General features: G+C 37.3%; 1 protein-coding gene across 7 annotated transcripts in view; it reads right to left on the bottom strand.

The window, feature by feature from the left end:
* FRY (FRY microtubule binding protein) overlaps positions 1 to 22,374 on the bottom strand; it is a 455,382-nt gene that overhangs the window by 158,224 nt on the left and 274,784 nt on the right. For all 7 annotated transcript variants that reach the window (XM_064361739.1, XM_064361738.1, XM_012465518.3 and 4 more), the window contains 6 exons: positions 17,173 to 17,341; positions 14,045 to 14,137; positions 13,852 to 13,950; positions 12,051 to 12,152; positions 1,216 to 1,319; positions 657 to 765 (listed from right to left, as the gene is read on the bottom strand). In XM_064361739.1, the coding sequence (XP_064217809.1) occupies positions 657 to 765; positions 1,216 to 1,319; positions 12,051 to 12,152; positions 13,852 to 13,950; positions 14,045 to 14,137; positions 17,173 to 17,341 (676 nt within the window). The remainder of the gene's footprint in view (positions 1 to 656; positions 766 to 1,215; positions 1,320 to 12,050; positions 12,153 to 13,851; positions 13,951 to 14,044; positions 14,138 to 17,172; positions 17,342 to 22,374) is intronic.

The following is a 22,374-nucleotide window of genomic DNA, read 5'->3' as shown; positions in this document are numbered from 1 at the left end:
AATAATAGTCTTTTTCTATTCCTCTGTACAAGAAGGTCAAAGTTGGGGTAAACTCATTTACTCACAAAGTGTTTTAAAAAGTACAACTCTTGGGTTTAAATAGTAAATTACATATTAAAAACTATGTTTAATATTATTGGACCCGTTTTTAAGTCATTAATATACATAAAGCACTTAGAACACTTCTTGGCAAAAGAGTGCTTGATAAATGCTAATATTCCCATCAAATTCTTTTTCATAGGTTGAAAGAACATTATTATTTACTCCTCAAATTTTGCTAAATTGTTTTCTTTTCGTTTTCTCTGAACATCAGACCCTTTGCTTCCTCTTTACTTGCAGAATCCAGAGCAGAGAAGCAGGAAAAAAACAGAGGTGAAGAGTCAAGACAATCTTGTTTCACACACTTTGTGACTCAGATGAGCCACTTAAACTCTGTTTCTTCATTTATCAGATGCTGAAAACACTTGATATACTCAACTCACAACTTGTTTTGAAGCAAACCATAGGCTGTGTGTGAAAACACTTTAAACCTTTCACAGAAGTCTAAACACATAAGAGATTAATTTAGACTTTCCATCTTTTACTCCTTCACAAGAAGGAGGCTGGTTGCTTAGAAACCATTAGAAGATTCCCACCACCAGAGTCTTCTCCATTACCTGGGCAATGAACTGGATGATTTTCACAAAGATGTTCAGAGGCATATCCCTTGGCACCACACCGCGGGACCCTTTGGGGAAAAGTGTTGTGATGATGGTTATAAGTCGGCTGAAAGATAAGGGGGAAAAGAGAAAACAAGCAAGATTGGCTGAGCTCCAGTTCTTTAAGGGAAAATGGCAGATGTTTCATCTTATCTAAGTATCAGAGAGAATTCAGAAAAAGAAAACAAACCACCTCACCCCTTTCCATTAGCATAATTACTCTATGAAAAGTTTTTCTGGTAAACTAAGAGCAGTTGGAAATTGTAGCTGTTTTTTTGTTAAAGTGGCAAATGCAACTCTGGAAGTGGAACTTGTTGATCATGGTAGAGGCTGGAGCTTTTGTAATGGGTGTTGCGCCAATGACTATGGAAAGTCTGAAAATGTTCCTCAGGACTTAGATCTTTTAGATCTAAGCTTTGAGTAGCTTCTACCTGAGTTAGCATAGGCAGTAATAAAAGAAATACCCACTGCAGTGGCTGAGTAATGTGGTTACCTTTGACACAAGCCAAATCCTTACCTCTGAGTAGCTGTGTTGCTTTCACATTTAATTCGAATCATGTAAACCCAAAGTAATCTGTAGAGAGATTCCAGTGCAACTCGAGCCATCTTGGGGTCTTTATTCTATAACAGAAACCAAGATGTAATACTGCAGATGTAAATGGTGAGGTCTGAGGTTCTAGGGACGGTTCTTCTCTGAAGGCCTGGAAAAGGTAAGCCCCAAGTGGATGGCTGGGTACTTCCGAGGCACATTGCATCATCTGGGACTTATAGGGTATTCACCTCTCAATGCTCATAGGATGAACCATCCATGAGGAGGTATATAAATGGTGGGACAGAGTAATTCTTGGGGAAGCCATGTCACTTTATCCTTTGCTATGGTGAGTACTGAAGAGATTATATTCTCCCTCCAGCCCTAGGGAACCCAAATTCTTTAGCACTAATAGGAGAATCAGTCTGTTCTTTTTATTGTTGATTATGTCCTTGTAAACCCTTATTGTTTTGATTCTCCAACCACTCCATCCCGTCCCATCTGATCACCCTCCAATATTGAGACTAATGTTTACTAGGTACTGTGCTAGAACTTGAGATGCAGAGATAAAAGATAATCCTTTCCCTTAAGATGTTCACAATCTATGGGAGATGGGAGTCAACTCTACAACAGCATGAAAACCTGGTAGAGACAGAAGTAAGAGGATAGAAAGAGGGCAACATATGGCAAACTCAAGGAATGGGGTCAGGAAAGGATTTCAGGAGCAGATAAAAACTCAGATGACTCATGCCTGTAATCCCAGCACTTTGGGGGGCCGAGGCTGGTGGATCACGAGATCAGGAGTTCAAGATCAGCCTGGCCAAGATGGTGAAACCCCATCTCTTTAAAAATACAAAAATTAGCCAGGCATAGTGGCAAGTGCCTGTAATCCCAGCTACTCAGGAGGCTGAGGCAGAGAACTGCTTCAATCTGGGAGGTGGAGGTTGCAGTGAACCAAGATGGCGCAACTGCACTCCAGCCTGGGTGACAGAGCAAGACTCCATCTCAAAAACAAAACAAACTCAGATGAACCTTAAATCCATTTTTGTTGTACTCATTCATAATGAACATGCATTTGAGTTACTACACTGAGACTGCCACGGTTTGTGGCCCTAGATATTTTGAAAAGTGTAAAAAAAAATGGCAGGAGAGGGAGGTATGTAGGCAGAGGCAAGAGCACACAGAACCTGAGAGAAATGGAGGAGCAGGGGACTTCTGTTTGGGAGTCTGGGAATCCTTTGTATGCTGGTGAAGGGCCAGTGCAAGGCCAGATGAAGGAGCAGCAGCTGGTGAGGTTTGAGAGAAAAGCAGGAGCCACATGAGGCACCTTCCATGAGGAGACCAGGCTTCTCATGATGGTGACAGGCAGCCAATGAGATCAGAGAGACCACAGAGGAAGTCCAAAGTCTGCAGCATGGAGCAGAGGCAGGGAAACCAGCTGTGGGTACCCAGGCATTAACAAATCAGTCAGAGAGGAGGGCGTAGGTTTCATCATCTGATGGACACTTCATTCCTCACTTCTGACTCTCACTCCATCCTTTCAATCAATTTTATAGATTTTATCCACAAAATTTCTCTTGAATTTGACATCTCATCCATTCTCACTTCCTTTGCTATATATAGCTCAGGCTCCCAACACTGTCATCGGGATTGCTGCAGTACCCTCTTAACAATCTCCCTAAGTCAATCCCTACCCCACTATTCTATCTTACACCAATTATAATCCCTTCTATGTAGAAATCACAGAATCGGTGATTTCCCTGGTGCCTGTGGGATCAAGTTAACATTTCTTGGCCTGGCATACCAGACTAGTCAATAGCTGGCTCTAACCCACCTGTCTGCCTCCCATCCTGTTACTCTCCGGAAAGCTATGTAAACTCTAAACATAGCTAGGCCATTCTCATTCAATTTCCATGATGGGAGTGCCCTTCCACCCCCATTCCTGGATCTTTTTTTTTCTCCCAAGTGAACCCTGTTCATTCTTTACAGTGGACTTGGATGTCCTCTCCTTTGTGAAACCTTCTCTGTTCCTCCCTGATGCCTTGATCCTAGCCCATTAAAACTAATTATTCCCTCCTGAGTGTCCTCTGACTCTCATACACACCTCTAGCATAGCCCTTAAACTCCTTACATATGGGATCTTGTTTAAACGTCAGCTCCCACATAAATGATAGGTTCTCTGAAAAAAGGGGGCATTATTTACCCCTTAAGATCTTAATTATTAAAAGTTCTGCTGTTCTGCATGGGGTCAATGCATGTTTGCTAACTAGTCTTCCAGGGTCTTAATTTCCTGATGATAGGTTCTTTTGCCTTTTTGTTACTTGTTTGTCTCCATTTATTTAGTCAAATGATTCTCTTTTCTTCTTAGAGCAGATAATTTATGGAACTGATTTTTATAGAATTCATAATTGTTTACAGATGACCTGGGACAAAGTTTATCTTTAAATTGTTACTGAATAAAGATGATCCACATAAATAAATTCTATAGGAAAGACTATAGTGAGAAGTTTTTAGATTTAGGAAAGATAGACTTCGTAAGCTGTGTAGTCTAATAACTTTTTAGTGTGGTCATTATTTATTTTAAAAGTCTAAATTTCCATATACATTTAGGTCTGTTCTACGTTTCTTTTTTGTTCTATGAGTCTGCCTATTCAAGTACTAATACCACATCATTTTAATTATTCAGGTGTTATAATATGTTAATATCTAGTATGTTAATATAATATGTTAATATCTAATATGTTAAAATCTATAATATGTTAATATCTAATTTCTACAGTCCATTGCTTTGTTTTTTTTAATTTTTAGTGGTTTCCAAGATTTTCTTGCATGTTTATTCTTCTAGATGAACTTTATAGCTATTTGTCTAGCTTCATGGAGAAAAAAAACCTGGCTTTTTAGAAGCACACATTTATGTATAAAGGTTTTTTTTTTTCTTGTTAACATAATAGGTAAAATTTGTCAAATGTTTTAGTTACTTACAGGGCACTTGAAACTAGTAAAGTTGCATTTAAAATAGTCCATCATTAAAAAATTTCAGAAATTCTGACTACTCGTCCAAATCAGCAAATGCCTATGGTGTACTCACATGGTGGTTAAAAGCAGACTCCACACACAGACTGCCTGGGTTTGAATCCATCCTTGCCTCATAATTTATTAGCTGTGTGGCCACCTAGGGAAAGCATTTTAATCTCTCTGGGTCTGATTTTCCCTGTCTGTGAAATGTAGAAGATAATCTTACCTCCATCACAAGAGTATATGAGAGTCAAATGAGTTAATACACATAGGGTACTTAACACTGTATCTGCCTGTAATATTATTATGTAGAAGACAGCTTCAATCCAGCAGCAAACAAGGGAAATGTAGCACCTGCCTTTAGGGAGATTTTTTTAGTGGAAATGTCTTTTCTTTTTTGAATTTCCTTTTTTAGTATCTGTAACAGTCTATATTTGCATAGTGTATCATTTGAAATTCTTTCATATACATTATCTCTCACTTCGAGTCATGATGAGGAAGGGCAAATATCATCTCAATTTCACTGACAACCATAACCAAGATCTCAAGTTTAACTGATTCACATTAGTGTCTTCTGTTTTAACTTTAATCTCTTTAAAATATTTGTCCTGTCCCTCCTGTCTACCATTTTTCTTGCTTCTTGTTGTGACTAATGTTCTTTCACTCTTAACAACATTTTTGAAGTTGCTTATTTTTGCTTCCATAGACACTGAAAAGCAAAGTAGCTAACTTAGGTTTCAGTTTGTTTTGCTTGTGGATTATGTACTGTTAATTGGTTTTTAGCATTTCATGATGACATCAGATCATTGCAACTGCCTCCCAAATGGATTTGCTGGCCTCTCTTCATTCTTGCACAAAGGATATTCTTAAAATACAAACATGTTTACTTTCCTGCATTTAAAGTCCTTAAGTGGCTTCTAGTCACCTACTCGACAATGTCCAAATTTCATAACATGGCATATGAGGGGCCTTTTGTGAGCTGGCTCCCTTGTACCACTTCCTGCCTCTGCCTTGTGGTAGGTGAACCTTGCACTGAAACTTCCTTTCTGCAATTCTTTGAATACCTGGGATGCCTTCCTACCCTTGTCTACTTGGAGAACTTAAATTCAATTAGGTGACACCTCCTCTTATGGTATTCCCCTGGCCGTCTACTCCTGTCCCCATCCTCTGGAGAGGCTACCAAGTGCCCCTGCTCTCTGTTTTCTAGGAAACAGACATCCTTTACTTGAATGTTTCCTGCCAGACAGTGAGCTCCAGGCATTTTGATTGTTCGTTTTTGTGTCCTCAGTGACTACCATACAGCAGGTTACATATTAAAAGCAAAACCAGTAAATATTCAAAAACAAAAACAATCTGAGCAGTAGCTGAACAACTTGATGCATAAACCAGATTCATTTGTACAGAACCTATATTAAAGACAAACTATGCTATGTAGGTAAAGCTAACTTTCATATTATAATGACAGTAATAAATATCTTGGACTTGTATGGAATTTTGGTATTTCAGATATGCTTTCACATAACATGATATCAATTGAAGGATTTTATAAATGAGAGAAGGCCCAATGATTGGTCAAAGTAAATGACAGTAAACCAGGTTAGTAAATGACAGCTGGGTTAGGAATTGACTTAGGCTCTAATAAATATTGTTTTCTCAGAAATGGGAATGTATGTATTACAAGGTGCTTGCTATAGCAGGTATTTAATTTTAATCAGTGCTGTACTTATATTAACCCATTTTAATTTTCACAACAATGTATGTTGTAGATTCTAGGAACAGAGAGGTCAAACAACTTAAATAACTTACTCAAGGTCACACAGTTAATAAATGACAGTGCTAGAATCTGAACCTAGGCAATGTGGCCTCAGTGACTTAAATTTTCCACTTCAACATAGTATTATGTGGAGGCTGCTCAAATATGCTATTGGTACCTACTCTACTTGAAGATAGTGCTTCTTCTTCATCTGTCTTTGTATTTCCTTAGCAGCTAACAGAATAGGTGCTTGATGTATATTTTCAGGATGCAGATATTTTAGCATATGTCTCAAATCACTGATTTTTGTATCAAAGCTATTTTCTTCAAGATCGAAACAAGAATCTTCAAGATTCTTCTGTTGGAATCTGCATCTCCCTTAATTAATTAACCAATAATTAATTAATGGTATGCATTTATTATGGCTCTGAGGTTCACTGATATAATCGTTCAAGAAAGCTACTCTGAAGTGGGCTTCAGCGTAGCTCTTCCCTGGACCCACTGCCAGTCACTGACATCATGGGATGTGTCAGCCTATTTAATAACATGTCTACCTCCTTTAAATCTTGCTGTAAATTAATTTAGTTAAAACAATTCAGAGTTAATGGTAACAAATGGGGACAAGTGAATTCACTGATAACTTGGCTGGTGATGCAATCAGTGGTACAGACCAATGTTACTCAAGGTCCATCAGCTGATTATCTGCACCAAGTCACCTGCGCTGCTTATAAATATGCAGATTCCTGGGCTGCACCTTAGATATTCTGAACCAGAATCATGGAAAGATTCAAGAATCAATATCAAGAAGGTGCATTTATAATAGCTTCTTTAGAGATTCTTATGCATGTTAAGGTAAAGACTTAGTGAGATAGATAATTTGAGTCATCTACTAATTCTGTTATACTTAAAATACCTTTTAGTTTTCTCTTCCATTTCAACTAAAGCCGCTTAAGTAAATCTATTTCTTTGTTATATTTCTTTGCATTATCACAGCCAACGCTTTCCTTCTTTTTGACATTACTGTATGAAACCTGAATCAATTTACTTTGATTATGATTCACCCTGTTTGATGACTATGTATTATCCAAATAACATACTGCTACAGTTTAGGATGATCTCTAAAATTATCATAACAACAATTTGATGACAATTATTTTTCTATTGAATGACTGGATAAATAAGGCATTCATGGAAAATAACGTATTTGTCACCTTATTATTAATTTCTGGGTCCAGTTTATGTGCATAATTGGAATTTTTGAAATAATGCCTTTATTTCAGTAGATCTGAAACAGATTTTCTCAAGATTATAAAAATCAGATGAACAATAAAGCAGAATAACTACATCTTGAATTAATATTTAAAATAGCTAATACTATACCATTTAAATTTTGTATTTAAAAAGAAAAGTAGTCATTTAAAAATAAATGCCATATATTTTAATGAATTCAGGCAATGATTGTGAAATCTTTAACGTATTACTCAGTATCTCCACTTCCAAGATAAAGATAGCATTAATAACCTTACTATTATGTGAAAAGTTGAAAAAAGCATTCAAACTTCATTGCAATTGTTACACACAAATATTTAGGTACTACAGACAAGTTTCATCAAATATATTTATGGCAACCACACTTGTTTTGAGATTTTTACTGGTAATTCAAATACCCTGCTTGTACCTCCCTTGCCGGCCTTCCCTGAATGCATCATTCTTAATTATAACATCCTATTAGGTTTTCTTTAGAGCAGTTATCATTATCTGTTTTTTTCCTCATGAATTTATTCATTTGCTTATTGGTCTGTCTCCTCCACTAAATTACAAGGTCTAAGAGACCAGAGAGTGCTACTGTCTTACTAATCACTTATTCCCAGCACCTAGAACAGTGCCTGGTAGACTACTTGTAAAAGAATCATTGGCAACTGACTGAATGGATTCAAGTCCTAGCATAAGTGGTCCCTGAGAAAAAAGGAGTATTTTTTTTCTCATTCTGTACTTTGGTTTCTCCAACTTTGAAACTAAACTGAATCATGTCAAACCTTCAGATGCAGTATTGCTATCTGAGAAAAATATTTAGAAATGCATAAACAACATTCATAAAAGCATAGGGAATATTTACTGTAGCCTGTGGCATTGCCATGACACCCACAACAATGTATACGAAGCCCCTACCTGGGCCAGGCATGGTGGCTCATGCCTGTAATCCCAGCACTTTGGGAGGCCGAGGCAGATGAATCACCTGAGGTCAGGAGTTCAAGACCATCCTGGTCAACATGGTGAAACCCTGTCTCTACTAAATATACAAAAAAATTAGCTGAGTATGGTGGTGGGCACCTGCAATCCCAGCTACTCAGGAGGCTGAGGCAGGAGAATTGCTTGAACCTGGGAAGAAAGGGTTACAGTGAGCTGAGATCACGGCATTGTTCTCCAGCCTGGGCAACAAGAGCTAAACTTCGTCTCAAAAATAAAAAATAAAAAAGCCCCTACCACTCAACTGCTCATAATGTATCTCCAGTGAATTAGAGCTAATGTTATTATTATTAATCATATAATTAATGCATTTCTTAACCTTTGAGGCTTCTTTTCTGTTTTTTTTTTTTTTTTTTAAATAATCTGGGCCTCACTGGTATATTATATTCATTTTTACAAAATATAAGGCAATTTGAAATTCTTCCAATTAGTTTTATTTTGAAGGACAGGAAACTAGCATATGGCTATTATGAACATGATAATTTCATTTTATTTTTTATTTAATTTTTAAATTCGTAATTTTTTTCTTGTCTGCAAATGGTGACAACATTTTAAAAGTACTGTTCAATCAAGTTCACAAAGCATATTTCCTTTTGTGAGAATTAGGTGTTGCATGGAATATGTGAAAGGAATACTTTTTTTATAGCACAATATGTTCAGATTCTGACATAAAATACATAGAAGAAAAAAGTATTGGTTACCACGAACTAAGAGTTCCTGAAAGATGTGAATGTCTTAGTGAAAAGGTGCTATGCTATACATTTCTCATCAATTTATAATGGAATATTGCTAATAGATGCTTAAGTTAATTAAGTGGAAATATTAAAGATTTCAAGTCTGTGGTCCCAAAGCAACCTGCTTCTGATTGACTAATGCTGGGGATAAGCCAGGGCACTGTTATTAAGTGAGTGCTGACCCTGAGAGCTTGTTTACATGGAAAGCAGGCAGGTTTTCATGCTCTCACATACTTCTGCTCTGCTTCTGTCACGCTGCCCCTCGATGGCTCCCCTCTACAGAATACATAAAAGGTGGCTACCAAAGGTCAGTGTGTAGGATTCAGATGTGAGGTTCACTATCCTGAAGCATCTGTGGCTGGGGTGGGGTAAGGAAGGCAGGGAAGGGTGCAGGAAGGTATATGGAGTAAAGGTTGGTTTGTTGGTCAATTATGAAATGGCAGAATTAGTTCTAAATCCCATAAAACACTGCAGCAATTCCAGACAAAGTATATCTCTGAAGCTGTGTTAGTTTTTTGTAAGGTATCTCTTCCTTACTAAGGACTTAAGAGGAGGTTTGGAAGGTTTTCTGAATATTAATAACATTTTTAAAGGGTCCCATTCAGATCCCTACTAGGTTTATATTCTAAATATATGTGATACAATTTTATTTCATTTTTATCTTATCAAGGATCTTTTTATAGCTTTTAGCCTTGAGGTAGTGAATTCAAATAGACTACTACCCATAAAGTAAGATATCATTGCCTTTCTGCCTTACTTTGCCTAATAACTACTTCTTTTGTGATTCATGGGGTATGTGACCTCTATAACTCTCACAGGTATCGCTCTACTCCTACCTTTTACATCCCTCACTGTCTGCATTGTGCATTTTGAAACTTCATTACATATCCTCCAATGAAATTCTAAGCTTGTCAAGGACAGGGACTCTATTCTAATCTAGTTTTAATAGAATTGACTTCCCCCCTCCTTCTCACTTTCAGCACCTTCCCTAGCAGCTCACACAGTGGGCACTACATAAGTCCCTGCTGAACTGAATTCCGGAATGTGGTTCACTCTCTATAGCATTCACTCTACATAGTCTTTCTGACCTTCTGCCTCTTAGAAATCTTGGTGCTTGAAATGCCTGCACAGGGAAATACTGTCAGTGCCCAGGCCTGCTCCACTCTGGGATTGTATATTACCCTCATATTAAATCTTTCAGGTGGGGTTTGACTAGAGCTGTAAGCAATATTCTAACTTTGAAGTAATTAAGTTCCAAAGTAAGATGCTCTGCTATGTTTCAAAAACAAGTTCAGACAAAAAATTTGGGTCTTGGTGGCCACAGCAATAGGTTGTCATAAAAAATATTATTTTAATGCTAAGCAAAAACCAGACACATTAAACACAGAATATACAGAAAACTGCACCTATAAGCACTCTCAATAATTTCCCTTTCTGTTTTCAATAAAGTGACTGTTTTCTATCTGTGTAAGATGTAGTAGGAAAAAAGCATATTTAATGAACTAACAGATGGGTAACTTAGAAGTGGACCAATTAACAAATGATACTGGGCTGCATGTTAGAGGTATTTGGCAGATCCTCAAAAAAAAAAAAAAAAAAAAACCTAAAAGTGGCCTTTATATAACATTTGATGACCCTGAAAAGCATTTCATTTTTTTCAGAGTACTTAAAAGCTTAATTCTCTATCCACTGCTATTATATTTCACTGCCAATTTGAAGAAAATGAATGATTCTAATCTTGGATTTCACAATCAGCTTTTAGAGCCAGTTCATAGTTGGTGCTTAAAAAAGCTCTAATGCAGACTATTGTGTAATTACGGTAAATGCCAAAATAATATAATTAATCTTAACTACTTTGCCAAATTAAAGCATCATAGAAAAGAAAAAAACAAGGCAACTTTTTTTTTTTTGTAAGCACATACAAAATTTTATAATTAAGTATATTTTTAAAATTCAAAAGCAACTAGTTGTCAAACTTGTAAAAGAAATTTAACCACATCTTTGGACACTACCAAGAACAACTATCAAAAATATATCCTATTTGCACTTATATCAGGGATAGTTTTCATTTCACTGTCTTTTATCAATAGGTTACTAAAACTTAAAACATGTTCACCACTTTTAAGTTACAAAGTCAATTTTAAAGCTAATCATTACAACTGTTTGAGCCTCAGCCACCATGACTTTATTCCTCGTGTCATCCAGCACCTGTGTAGCAGGTGTACTGCTGGAAACAGTGAATGTTTAGGACTGACTGCCATGCGGCTTGAACAAAATACCTTCAAGAATCACAAATGACAGTGACAGGAAAGAAGTGCTCTCTGTTGCTAGGTCAATCCTTCCACAGACTGGAGCTTTTGCCCCAGAGACATTCTCCTAGACTGGAGGGGATAGAAGAAGGATGGGAAAGGTATAAGTGAGCTTCTGAGATCAATTCACATGCTTCTATTAGCTGAATGTGGCCCTTATTCTATTTTTAAATCATTTAGATAAAATGTGACAATGGATGCATATAAAGGAAAATTTAATTCTACCTTTGAAGTGATCCTTGTTAGAACAGATTTATTTTTCCCAAATCTGAAGTGATTTATCTTATTCCTAGTCACTTTCTAAAATGGACTATATTAAATAAGAACTTTTTTTTTTTTTTTTTGAGATGGAGTTTCACTCTGTTGCCAGGCTGGACTGCAGTGGCGTAATCTTGGCTCACTGCAACCTCTGCCTCCTAGGTTCAACTGATTCTCCTGACTCAGCCTTCTAAGTAGCTGGGACTACAAGCGCCTGCCACCACATCCAGCTAATTATTGTATTTTTGGTAGAGACAGGGTTTCACCAGGTTGGCCAGTAGTCACCTCATAATCCACCTGCCTCGGCCTCCCAAAATTTTGGGATTACAGGCGTGAGCCACCACGCCCAGCCTAATAAGAACTCTTATTAATATTTTTTCATTATTCCACCAATATAGGAAAATTCCCCCGGCAAACATCAAGAATCACTTCAAGAAGCACATCAACCAGCCTAAGAACTACTGTAAATTTTTATAAAAGATTGTTTTTGAGCTGACAAATACTAACTTTTAGGTTGGACAGGCAGTTGTTGAGGAAAATGTGCCACCTGTTCAGGAACAGCTGTTTCTGACTGACACAGAGCAAACAGGTCACCAGAGGGTATAAGGCCTGAGGAGAAAGGAGAGGAGGTCACAGGATAGTTTATATTTCAACAAACCAGGTAACATACATTCTCTGTACCCACTACCCCACCATCTCCCTCTGGGGTCCTAGGGGCAAGAAAGAGGATGCTGTGTAGCACAGCACTGCCCAATGGATGCAGGGCACTGGTGTGCATTTCACAAATGCTTTCTGATAATGCTGGGGATGGAATAACCAAGAATTATGAATAGCATATAATAAAATGAAATAAGTTGCATGTATAATAATGCAGAAATCTGATTCAATGAGTTAGACTTTACTTGTGAAGTTTAAAAACAAACTTACCATCTTAGATTGCTCTCTTAATCTCCAGAAAAAAAAAGCAGGAAGGCACACAAATTTTGAAAATGTTATTGGCTTTTTTGCTCACAGACATCAAATAGTTTGTCCCTATCTTAGAGGTACTTGTCTATATATTTTTTTTTTTTGCGTGCAACCTTCTGGTAATTAAGGAAGATTCCTAAAAGAGATGTTATTGCATTGGTAAACTCTACCAAGACAAATTTAACCACAGGAGGAATTTGCTTATGACCGAATAAACAGAGGTGCTACTGTGCTTTTCCTGCCTAGCTGAGCCAACTTCCCACAGCAACTTGAGAAGACAGCAAAGGTAATGAGCAGCCATCCAAAAAATCATACATGCGGAACCCATCACCATTTTGCTAAGCCAGATGTCATAGACCTTTATGATTCCCCCTAAATCAAGGCTCGTGAAGATTTAAATAAAAACGTTAACTGTCTCATCTGTTAACTTGAATTAACAAGAAACAACTGCCCATAAAGAAATTCAATGTTTAACAATTCAATAGTTGCTTTTTTAAAATTAACTTAGTTTTAAAGGGACTTGGAACTGCTACCATTGAGTGTAGCTCTAATGCCAGTCAGCAATCTAAAAAATATGCATACAGTTAGTCACGATGACCACAGAATGTAGACACATGAGAATTTGCCACCACTGCCAGCAAAGCAACCCTAAGTACCTGCTCAAGTCATGGTGGGGATGTTCATCCTCTGGAGACTAGCATAAACCATGCTAGTAGCCAGATTCCCTAAGCAACTTGCTTTCTCCCAACTTTCACACTACAGCTGTTACAACACTTGCTGATTCATAAACCAAAGCTTTATTCACCACAGTGGGTAAAAGGTGGTGGTAACTTAAAAGACTTTCCCATACCGCTCTTCAGTACCAAAACCTTCCCAAGAATTATCCCAGCATTCAGAGAATCCTTCCTATGGGCAGCTATTTCCCAACTCCTTTTCCTGCCTGTTTCAATTTTGATTCTAGTATCCAGACAGAAATTACCCAGGGCAGGCTCCTGGGGATTGAGAAGAGAAACTATTATTATAAACTTTAGCCTTCAGATTGGAAGAAAGTTCTCAGAAATTAAAATAAAAATCAAGTTGAGCCAATCTTGAAAGTGAACAACAGACTCCTTAGGACCAGAGGGTCATCTGAGGTGATGTGGTCAAATCCCCTTACATGAACATCATTCAATCATGGCCAGTACAAAAAGCCAACTTCAGTTTCAAATGCTGCCTCTTTTTGAGGGAGCTTTAGGTACTTTTCCCATCTATGGAGTCCTTATGATCCTCAAATAGATTCCTGCCTAGGAATTTTAGTCTGTGCAGTTTTGTTTGTGTTTTCGATTTTCTCATAGTTACTAACCAAGGAATGCTTCTTTCTAGAAGAAAGTTCCAGCGTGGTGTCATACAGGCTTTCCACAAAATTTCTAAGGCAGGGAACATTTACTTCATTTTTAACAGCCTGAAATAGAGATGCATATGAATATTATATTAATAAAATTGTTGATTTTGTGATGCAATTTGAAGGAGTTTTTAGAAATGAAAATGTAACTCACAGCAGCGACTGGAACAAGGATTTCAACAAAAAGCCCAGCCAAGGCATGCTTGATATCTTTGTCTTTGACCTCGAGGAAATAATGTGCACATTCCTGGGAAGCAGAAAAAGGGTATAGGGAGAGAGAGTAGATTGAAACTTACACATAGAATGTATTTAACAGTCAATAGCTCTTAATTCAATCATGTATCAACATAGCATATTCCATAGTCTATTAAAAATCACTGGATTCAAACATTTATATTGAAATTTATATGTTTGCAATAGCCTCAATGACATCCTGCAAGGCTGGTTTTTTTCACTCTTCTATTTCAAATCACTATTCTAAAAGGACAAAGCATCTCTAATCAGCAAGCACACATGTATCCACCGAATCACTGGTTGATTCATTCAGTCATTCACTTCCAATACATTTCCTTTTATTACTTAGTGTGTGTGGGGCTCTGGGCTCCTGGTTAGCCCACAGACACAGATCCCCAGGGAAGGTAAACATGGGAAGAGAGGCAGAAGACATCAAACTTATTTTAGGCCCTATGCCTGACAGCCTCAGGCACAGAGCTGTTTACTTGCTCGCTTTGACATTTTAGGTGTGTTTATTATTCACATAGTTTCATAAGCAAGTCTGGAACGTTTCCCTTTCCCACCTTTACAAGGAAACCTTTAGAAGGGTTCCTCAAGAAGGATACTACTGCCTGTGGACTGTTGTCCTATGCAAGGGTGTTCTTGGTTGCTCAGGGACTCATTCTATAGGGAAGTGGGCCTGCCAACATTTTTTTTTTAAATAAAATATCAACTTTTTAAAAAGCAAAGTTGGCAGAATTCTGCCCACCTCTCTCTCCTTTCTGGCCTTATTGATAGTAACTTATTGTGATCTATATTAGGTATTGTTTTCATTCAAGAGTCCAGGGCAGATAGGCGTCATGGCTAACGCCTGTAATTCTGGTACCTTGGGAGGCCAAGGCAGGCAGATTACTTGATCCCAGAATTCCAGACCAGGAAATGGAATGGGCAACATGGTGAAACCCTGTCTCTACAAAAAAATACAAAAATTAGCTGGGCATGGTGGCATGCACCTGTAGTCCCAGCTACACAGGAGGCTGAGGTGGGAGGATCACTTATGCCCAGGAGGCAGAGGTTGCAGTGAACCAAGATCATATCACTGCACTCCAGCCTGGGTGACAGAGTTAGACCCTGTCTCAAATTAAAAAAAAAAAAAAAAAAGAAAGAAAGAAAAGAAAGAGTTCAAGGCTATATATAACGAATAACATGTTAATATCTACATTGGCTATTTCTCTTTATTTTCTGTTGCCATTGGGAAGATTGCCAAAAACAGTCCCTAAAGTCCTCATTCTATCAATATCATATTAAGACCTCAGCTCAAGATTGGCAACACTAGTATGGGAAGTCACTGAAACAGCTTTCACATACAGATGAGCTCTATAGTTCCCAGAATAGTTGTTCTTCTCCTACATTATTTTGCATAAGTATGTAATATTCTCTGAAGTCTTAATTCATGTAGATACAGGAATTATTAATACAAGAGTGGGACAAAAATAATAAAATATTTAACAGTTACTGAGTGTTCATCATGTGCTAAGAATCCTCAGTACCACTCTCTAAGGTTAGTGTCATTATCATCACCTTGCAGATAAGGGAAGTGAGGGTGAAGGGGGTTAAGTGTGACTGGTCAGGTTATAGAGCTGGTAAGTGCTGGAACTTGAATTCAAACCTGAGAAGTTTGATACATAGCCCCCCGACATATGTAATAGTTTTATTGTGACATAATTTATGTAGTATGCAATTCACCCATTTAACATATACAATTCATTGGCTTTTAGTATAATCACAGTTGTGTATCCATCACTACTGTCAAATTTAGAACCTTTTAATGATACCCAAAGAAAACTCTGTACTCCTCAGCAGCCATCTGCAACCTCCCTATCCACTCCCTACCCCAGCCCTAGACAACTGTTAATCTACTCTCTGTCTCTATGGATTTGCCCATTCTGGACATTCCATATAAATGGAATAATACAATATAAGGCCTTTGTGTCTGGTTTCATTCACTTAGCATAACATTTTCAAGGTTCATCCATGTTGTAGCATGTATTAGCTTCACTACTTTTTATGGCCAAATAATATTCTAATATAGGTATATACCACATTTTGTCTATCCATTCATCATTTTACAGACATTTGGGTTGCCTCCACTTTTTGGTAACCATGAATAATGCTGCTATGAACATTCGTGTTCAAGTTTTTGTATGGACATATATTTTCATTTCTCTTGTGCATATACCTAGGAGTGGAATTGCTGGGTCATATGGTAATTCCAGGTTTTGCTATTTGAGGAACTGCCAGGGCCAGGCTGTTTCCCAAAGTGGCTGTGCCATTTTGCATTCATACCGGCAGTGTATGAGGTTCTAATTTTTCCATATCTTCACCCAGAATTGCTATATTTTTGACTGTAGCCATCCTTGGGGGTGTAAAATGGTACAGTTTATATTCATAATCCATACTTCTGAACGCTCTAGTAAGGTCATCACCAAATTTAATTCTCATAGCAGCATTTTAAAAATTCCTTCAAATACCAAAGTTTTGTAAACTCTAAGAGCTGAGTATTCTGTTAAATCCTCCTTAGTGGCAATTCTTTTGTTATGTACCATGATGGGTACTGGGCAATAAATATCAGACCTGTATTATTTAGTTGATTTTTTAAAAATGAAGATTCCTTTTTATAGTAAGAATAAAACAGATTTCTTTATTATAAGTCCTCATGCCTGTGAAAGTCAATGCAGCCAACCCAATGCTATCAATTTTAAAAAATGAAAAAAGTCAGCTATGTTTTATTCACAGAACAATATGTACCGGGGGAGGGGGGGAAGAGAAATAAGTCAACAAACAAGCAATCCCACTGTATACTCTCCTCCAAAGATGATATGAAAGTTTAGAAATGAAATTATGTGCCTGCAACCATACTAATTGGTTACAAAGCACTTCATGAATTATTTAAACAGAATGTTTCTCCATATTGACAAATAATTGGGTTTTCATGTTCCAGGTTCATCATTTTCAGGACGGCAAGTGCTCAAGTTGATAGCCCCTTAGCTCTCCTGCCTAAGACATTACCTGCATAAACTGAAGAGAGGCCTCAAAATCCTCCACTGGATACATCTTAATTCGAAAGAATTTCATCCCCATTATCAAGCTGATAATGCTTTGAACCACATATGGGTTCTGCTCTTTGTGCCGTAATTCTTTTAGCTCCGCCATAAATTTCTTCTTTACAGCAGGGAATCTAAGAAGACAACAGAAGAGATTTATCAAGTAATGGGTGGGAAAGTCTCTGTAATGGGAGCCTCCAGCATCTGGGAGTGATTGGGCAGAGCAATGGAATCCTTCAAATCAGCTGAAGTACAACAGCCATGATTTTGTAAGGATTTGATGTTTTGGATTTGACAAAGGATCCAATTTTCTTCTCCTTTTCCCCTCTTATACTGTAAGATGCTCAACATCTACATCAGGCAAGGGCCAGATCCCGGGTCATGTAGACCGTCTCAAAATGGTCTAGCTCTCAAATTGAGCATGACAAAAAGCCTCATGTCCTCAGGCTTGGCCATTTTCAACATAGTTGCAGACCCCAGAGCCTGAAGTATCAAATAGTGAAGCTATTAGCAATAATATACTAGGTTAGTGATTTCTGACAGTGACAGCAAATGATTTTAGGATTTGTATTCCAAATAATGCCAGGAAGTATTCCTGCATCTATTTTTAAAGTTTTATATTATTATTTCCTTTTTAATTTTAGGATAATGATTACTGAAAAATATATTTTGGGTTAAAATATCTAGTAATGGGAATATTAAAATTATATCTAAAAGGTAAAGATAAGCGGGCTGTCTATTACATTCACAAAATTTTACAATTTTATCTGGCAAATACAAAACAAACAAAAAGATGCAGTCCAGTCCCTATCCTCAAAGTATTGGTATTGTTTGAAAGTAAAATAATACTAATTATAACAACAATAATATTATAATACAGGTTTGAAAATAGAACAGATCTTAAAGCTAAGAGAAAGCAGAAGCAGATCTTCAAAGTACCTAAAGGTAGAGAAATGTACATATAAAAATTGTCCAGCCAGGCGTGGTGGCTCATGCCTGTAATCCCAGCACTTTGGGAGGCTGAGGCAGGTGGATCACCTGAGGTCGGGAGTTCAAGTCCAGCCTGATCAACATGGAGAAATCCCGTCTCTACTAAAAATACAAAAATTAGCTGGGCATGGTGGAGCATGCCTGTAATCTCAGCTACTCGAGAGGCTGAGGCAGGAGAATTGATTGAACCCAGGAGGCAGAGGTTGCGGTGAGCTGAGAATGTGTCACTGCACTCCATCCTGGGCAACAAGAGCGAAACTCCGTCTCAAAACAAAAAAAACAAAACAAACAAACAAACAAAAAACAAACCAAAACTGTCCAAACCACTAAGTCTGAGACAGCTGGTTTGGCTATTCATTAAAAATACACACACAAACTCACACACACACACACTCTCTCTCTCTCATACTCACACACACACTTTCCAAAGAAAACAGTCTTAAGATTTACTGTATTTTGTTTTCTGAGACTATTAGCCTGAGGTTCCATGAAAAATTAGAAGCAAGCCATGATTAAAAAGCATAATTGTGGCTGGGTGCGGTGGCTCAAGCCTGTAATTCCAGCACTTTGGGAGGCCGAGGCAGATGGATCACCTGACGTCAGGAGTTCGAGACCAGCCTGGCCAACATGGTGAAACCCCGTCTCTACTAAAAATACAAAAATTAGCCGGGCATGGTGGTGTGCATGAGGCTGGAAAATCACTTGAACCTGGGAGGCGGAGCTTGCAGTGAGCTGAGATCATGCCACTGCACTCCAGCCCGGGTGACAGAGCAAGACTCTGTCTCACCAAAAAAAAAAAAAAAAAAAAGGTAACTGTGATTATAAAAGTTAAAGGTGAACTAGCAGAAGTTTGGAACAACTCTTAAGACCTTAAAGTAGAAATTTCAGGACAAATAGAGTAGGCAGTAAACATACAGACATTGTTCAACCAGAGGCAGTACAGGGGCTGGTGGCTGGCAAGAGGGGATTTTGAAGTGCTGGCAATTTTCTTGGCTTAGGTGGGAAGGTAACATGGTGTCCATTTTATAATAATTTGTTCAACTGCCTTATGGATTTTTCTCTATGTTTGCTATATGTATTTCTCAACAAAAAAAGATTTTTAAAAGGCAATAGAACAGAAAATATAAATAGCTTCAAGACGATTTAGATAACTTATGAATGAGATATTCCCTAATGGGTTATTAGCATCACTAAGAATATTTCAGGGTATATTACTAATCTTTGGTGGCATTTTGTGGACATCTGCAAAACACCCAATTTCAAGATAGCACCCCAAACTGGCCCCTTTGGACGTTTAAAAAAATACTATTAGAATATGGTAGAAAATATTAGTTATGTTTACTTTATAAGTAAAATTTCATGGAGATTAATTGGTATATTAATTTTTCAGATTAGGAAATTACCAAAAATTAAAATAGAAGCTTTATTCAATTTACAAAAATCTATTCGGTATCAACACATTCTCTGGTCCTACTGCAGACCTACTATTAGGGCTGAATTGTGTGTCCCTCAAATTCATATGTTGAAGTCTGAACCTTCTGAGATCAGAATGTGACTGTATTTGGACACAGGGCCTATAAAAAGTCAATTAACTTAAAACAAAGTTATTATCATAAAATGGACACCATGTAATCTCCCCAGCTAAGTTATTCAATTAAAATGAAGTTATATCTTTGTGTGTGTCTCTGTACCCGTCTCCCCTTCTTGTAAGGATGTCAACATGACTGGGAGATGAGTGCAGAGACACACAGAGAAGACCATATGAAGACACAGGAAGAAAATGGCCACATACAAGCCAAGGAGAGAGGCCTCAGAAGGAACCAACCCTGCTAACACCTTGAACTTGGACTTCAACTCCAGAACTGTGGGAAATAAATTTCTGTTGTTTAAGCCAATTAGTCTGCAGCACTTTGTTATGGCAGCTTGAGCAGAATAACGTACCTACCGAATCAGTAATTCTGGAGATGAAGTCCAATGATTTGTGTTTAATAAGCTCTACAGGTGTTTCTGATGTGACAAAGTTTGAGAAACACTGGTGTAGACTAACAATAACAAGATATATCTGTAAGTTGTTTTACATTTTAAATGATTATACTATTTCACATTTTGATCCTTATCTACAAACCCAATAAATTAGGCAGTGGCTGCATTTCCAATTAACAGATTGGAAGACCACAGTAGCAAATCAGAGACTCAAACCCAGGAGTTTTGGTACAAATTCCAGGAATTTCCATTACACCACAGCTATCTTAGGCAGTGGTAACTGTGACACGTTAACTCTGCCCTCTCTAGAATAGTTTATAGTTTAATTAGGAAGATAAAACAGGGTAGCACTGACCATGAGCCATGTGAATCACAATACTAATAATTTACTAGGGGCCTACTGTGTGTTAGCACCTGCTGGACACTGCCCAGACCTTTCCGATCTTCAGAAAGGTCAGATGATCCAAAGGATTATAAATCGTTCTACTATAAGGACACATGCACACAAATGTTCATTGCAGCACAGTTTACAATAGCAAAGACCTGGAACCAACCCAAATGCCCATCGATGATAGACTGGACAGGGAAAATGTGGCACATATACACCATGGAATATTATGCAGCCATCAAAAACGATGAGTTCGCGTCCTTTGTAGGGACATGGACAAACCTGGAAACCATCATTCTCAGCAAACTGACACAAGAACACAAAATCAAACATCGCATGTTCTCACTCATAGATGGGTATTGAACAATGGGAACACATGGACACAGGGAGGGGAGCACTATACACTGGGGTCTGTTGGGGGGGAGCAGGGGGGACAGCGGGGGGTGGGGAGTTGGGGAGAGATAGCATGGGGAGAAATGCCACATATAGGTGAAGGGGAGGAAGGCAGCAAATCACACTGCCATGTATGCACCTATGCAACAACCTTGCATGTTTTTCACATGTACCCCAAAACCTAAAATGCAATAAAAAAAAAAAGGTCAGATGAACTAGGTTCCATCACTTTATCATATTTCACACTGACTATTTCGTGAACGATACACTTAAAGAGGCTTCAGGGCAGGCATCAGAGAATGAAGGGGCTCTTTTCAGCTGCGTAATTAATTACAGAAAATTTCAGAGGAGATTTGAGTTGGGGTAAAGGTGAGCAGAGGTCATTCAGCAGAGATGGATAAAACGTAGGGAGTAGAAATGACCATGGCCAAGCAATGGAAGTGATACTTTCAATCAAGATTATAAAAATGTAATAACCCAAAACTGAATTTTAAAAAATTGTATTTCTGTTCAAATGATTTCCAGATACTAAAATAACTATGGTTTTAATTTTGAAATGTACAAGTTTAGAGAGAAAAATATTATAGGTTAGAGTTATATAGTTTTAAAGATGACATGATACTAAGGAAAGTTTGTTTTCCAGTTTGAATCCACCACTAAAACAAGGAGAGACAGAAAAAGGAAGTTATTTGTTTAACTCACTATTTCAATATTCTCATGAGTTTAGTGGCTAAAAGTGTATTTCTCATTTAAAAATAAATATGGCTAACTTTTACTTTTAAAAGTCCCAAATGACATAAACATGTTATTAGCACAAAAGTAATCCAAAAATCTATTTGCATTTAAATATGTTTTCTCTTAAAATGACTTTAAGAAAAAAAATATTTCAATGACCTTTCTTTTAGTATTTACTATTTAGTACTGTATTTAGTAAATACTGTAACTCAATGATTACTTGGTCTTTGGTATACTATAAAATTCACATAAATATAAACCTCTGCTTTAAAATATAGAGTACATATTACAAAAATCAGAAGAACATATAAAGATAATATTGCATAAGAGAAAGTAGTTTAAAAATCTATGATTCTTAGATGAAGCATTATTATTATTTAAATGAATCTACCAGATTTTAGCCAAAGTACTTAAATTTGTTTTAACTGACTTTGAAAAAGTCAATATTATGTGTGAATAATACTTGTTACCAAAAATTTCTTCCCTAAATGACAAGAACGAAACAGCAGCATCACTAGTAAGACTAAAAATAGTGATTCTGCTAAAACTCAAATTCCAAAGTAAGTACTAATAACTAAAGTCATAATCAGGAAAATATTTAATAGCCATTATCATTGGGACTGAGAAAGCTAAAATTAGAATGATTACTCAACTTTTTTTTTTTTTAAAGATAATCAC

The sequence above is a fragment of the Aotus nancymaae genome, unplaced genomic scaffold (assembly GCF_030222135.1).
Source record: "Aotus nancymaae isolate 86718 unplaced genomic scaffold, 86718_ANA_hifiasm-v0.15.2.pri h1tg000043l, whole genome shotgun sequence".
NCBI lineage: Eukaryota > Metazoa > Chordata > Mammalia > Primates > Aotidae > Aotus > Aotus nancymaae.
This window is presented reverse-complemented; position numbering and strand designations above follow the sequence as displayed.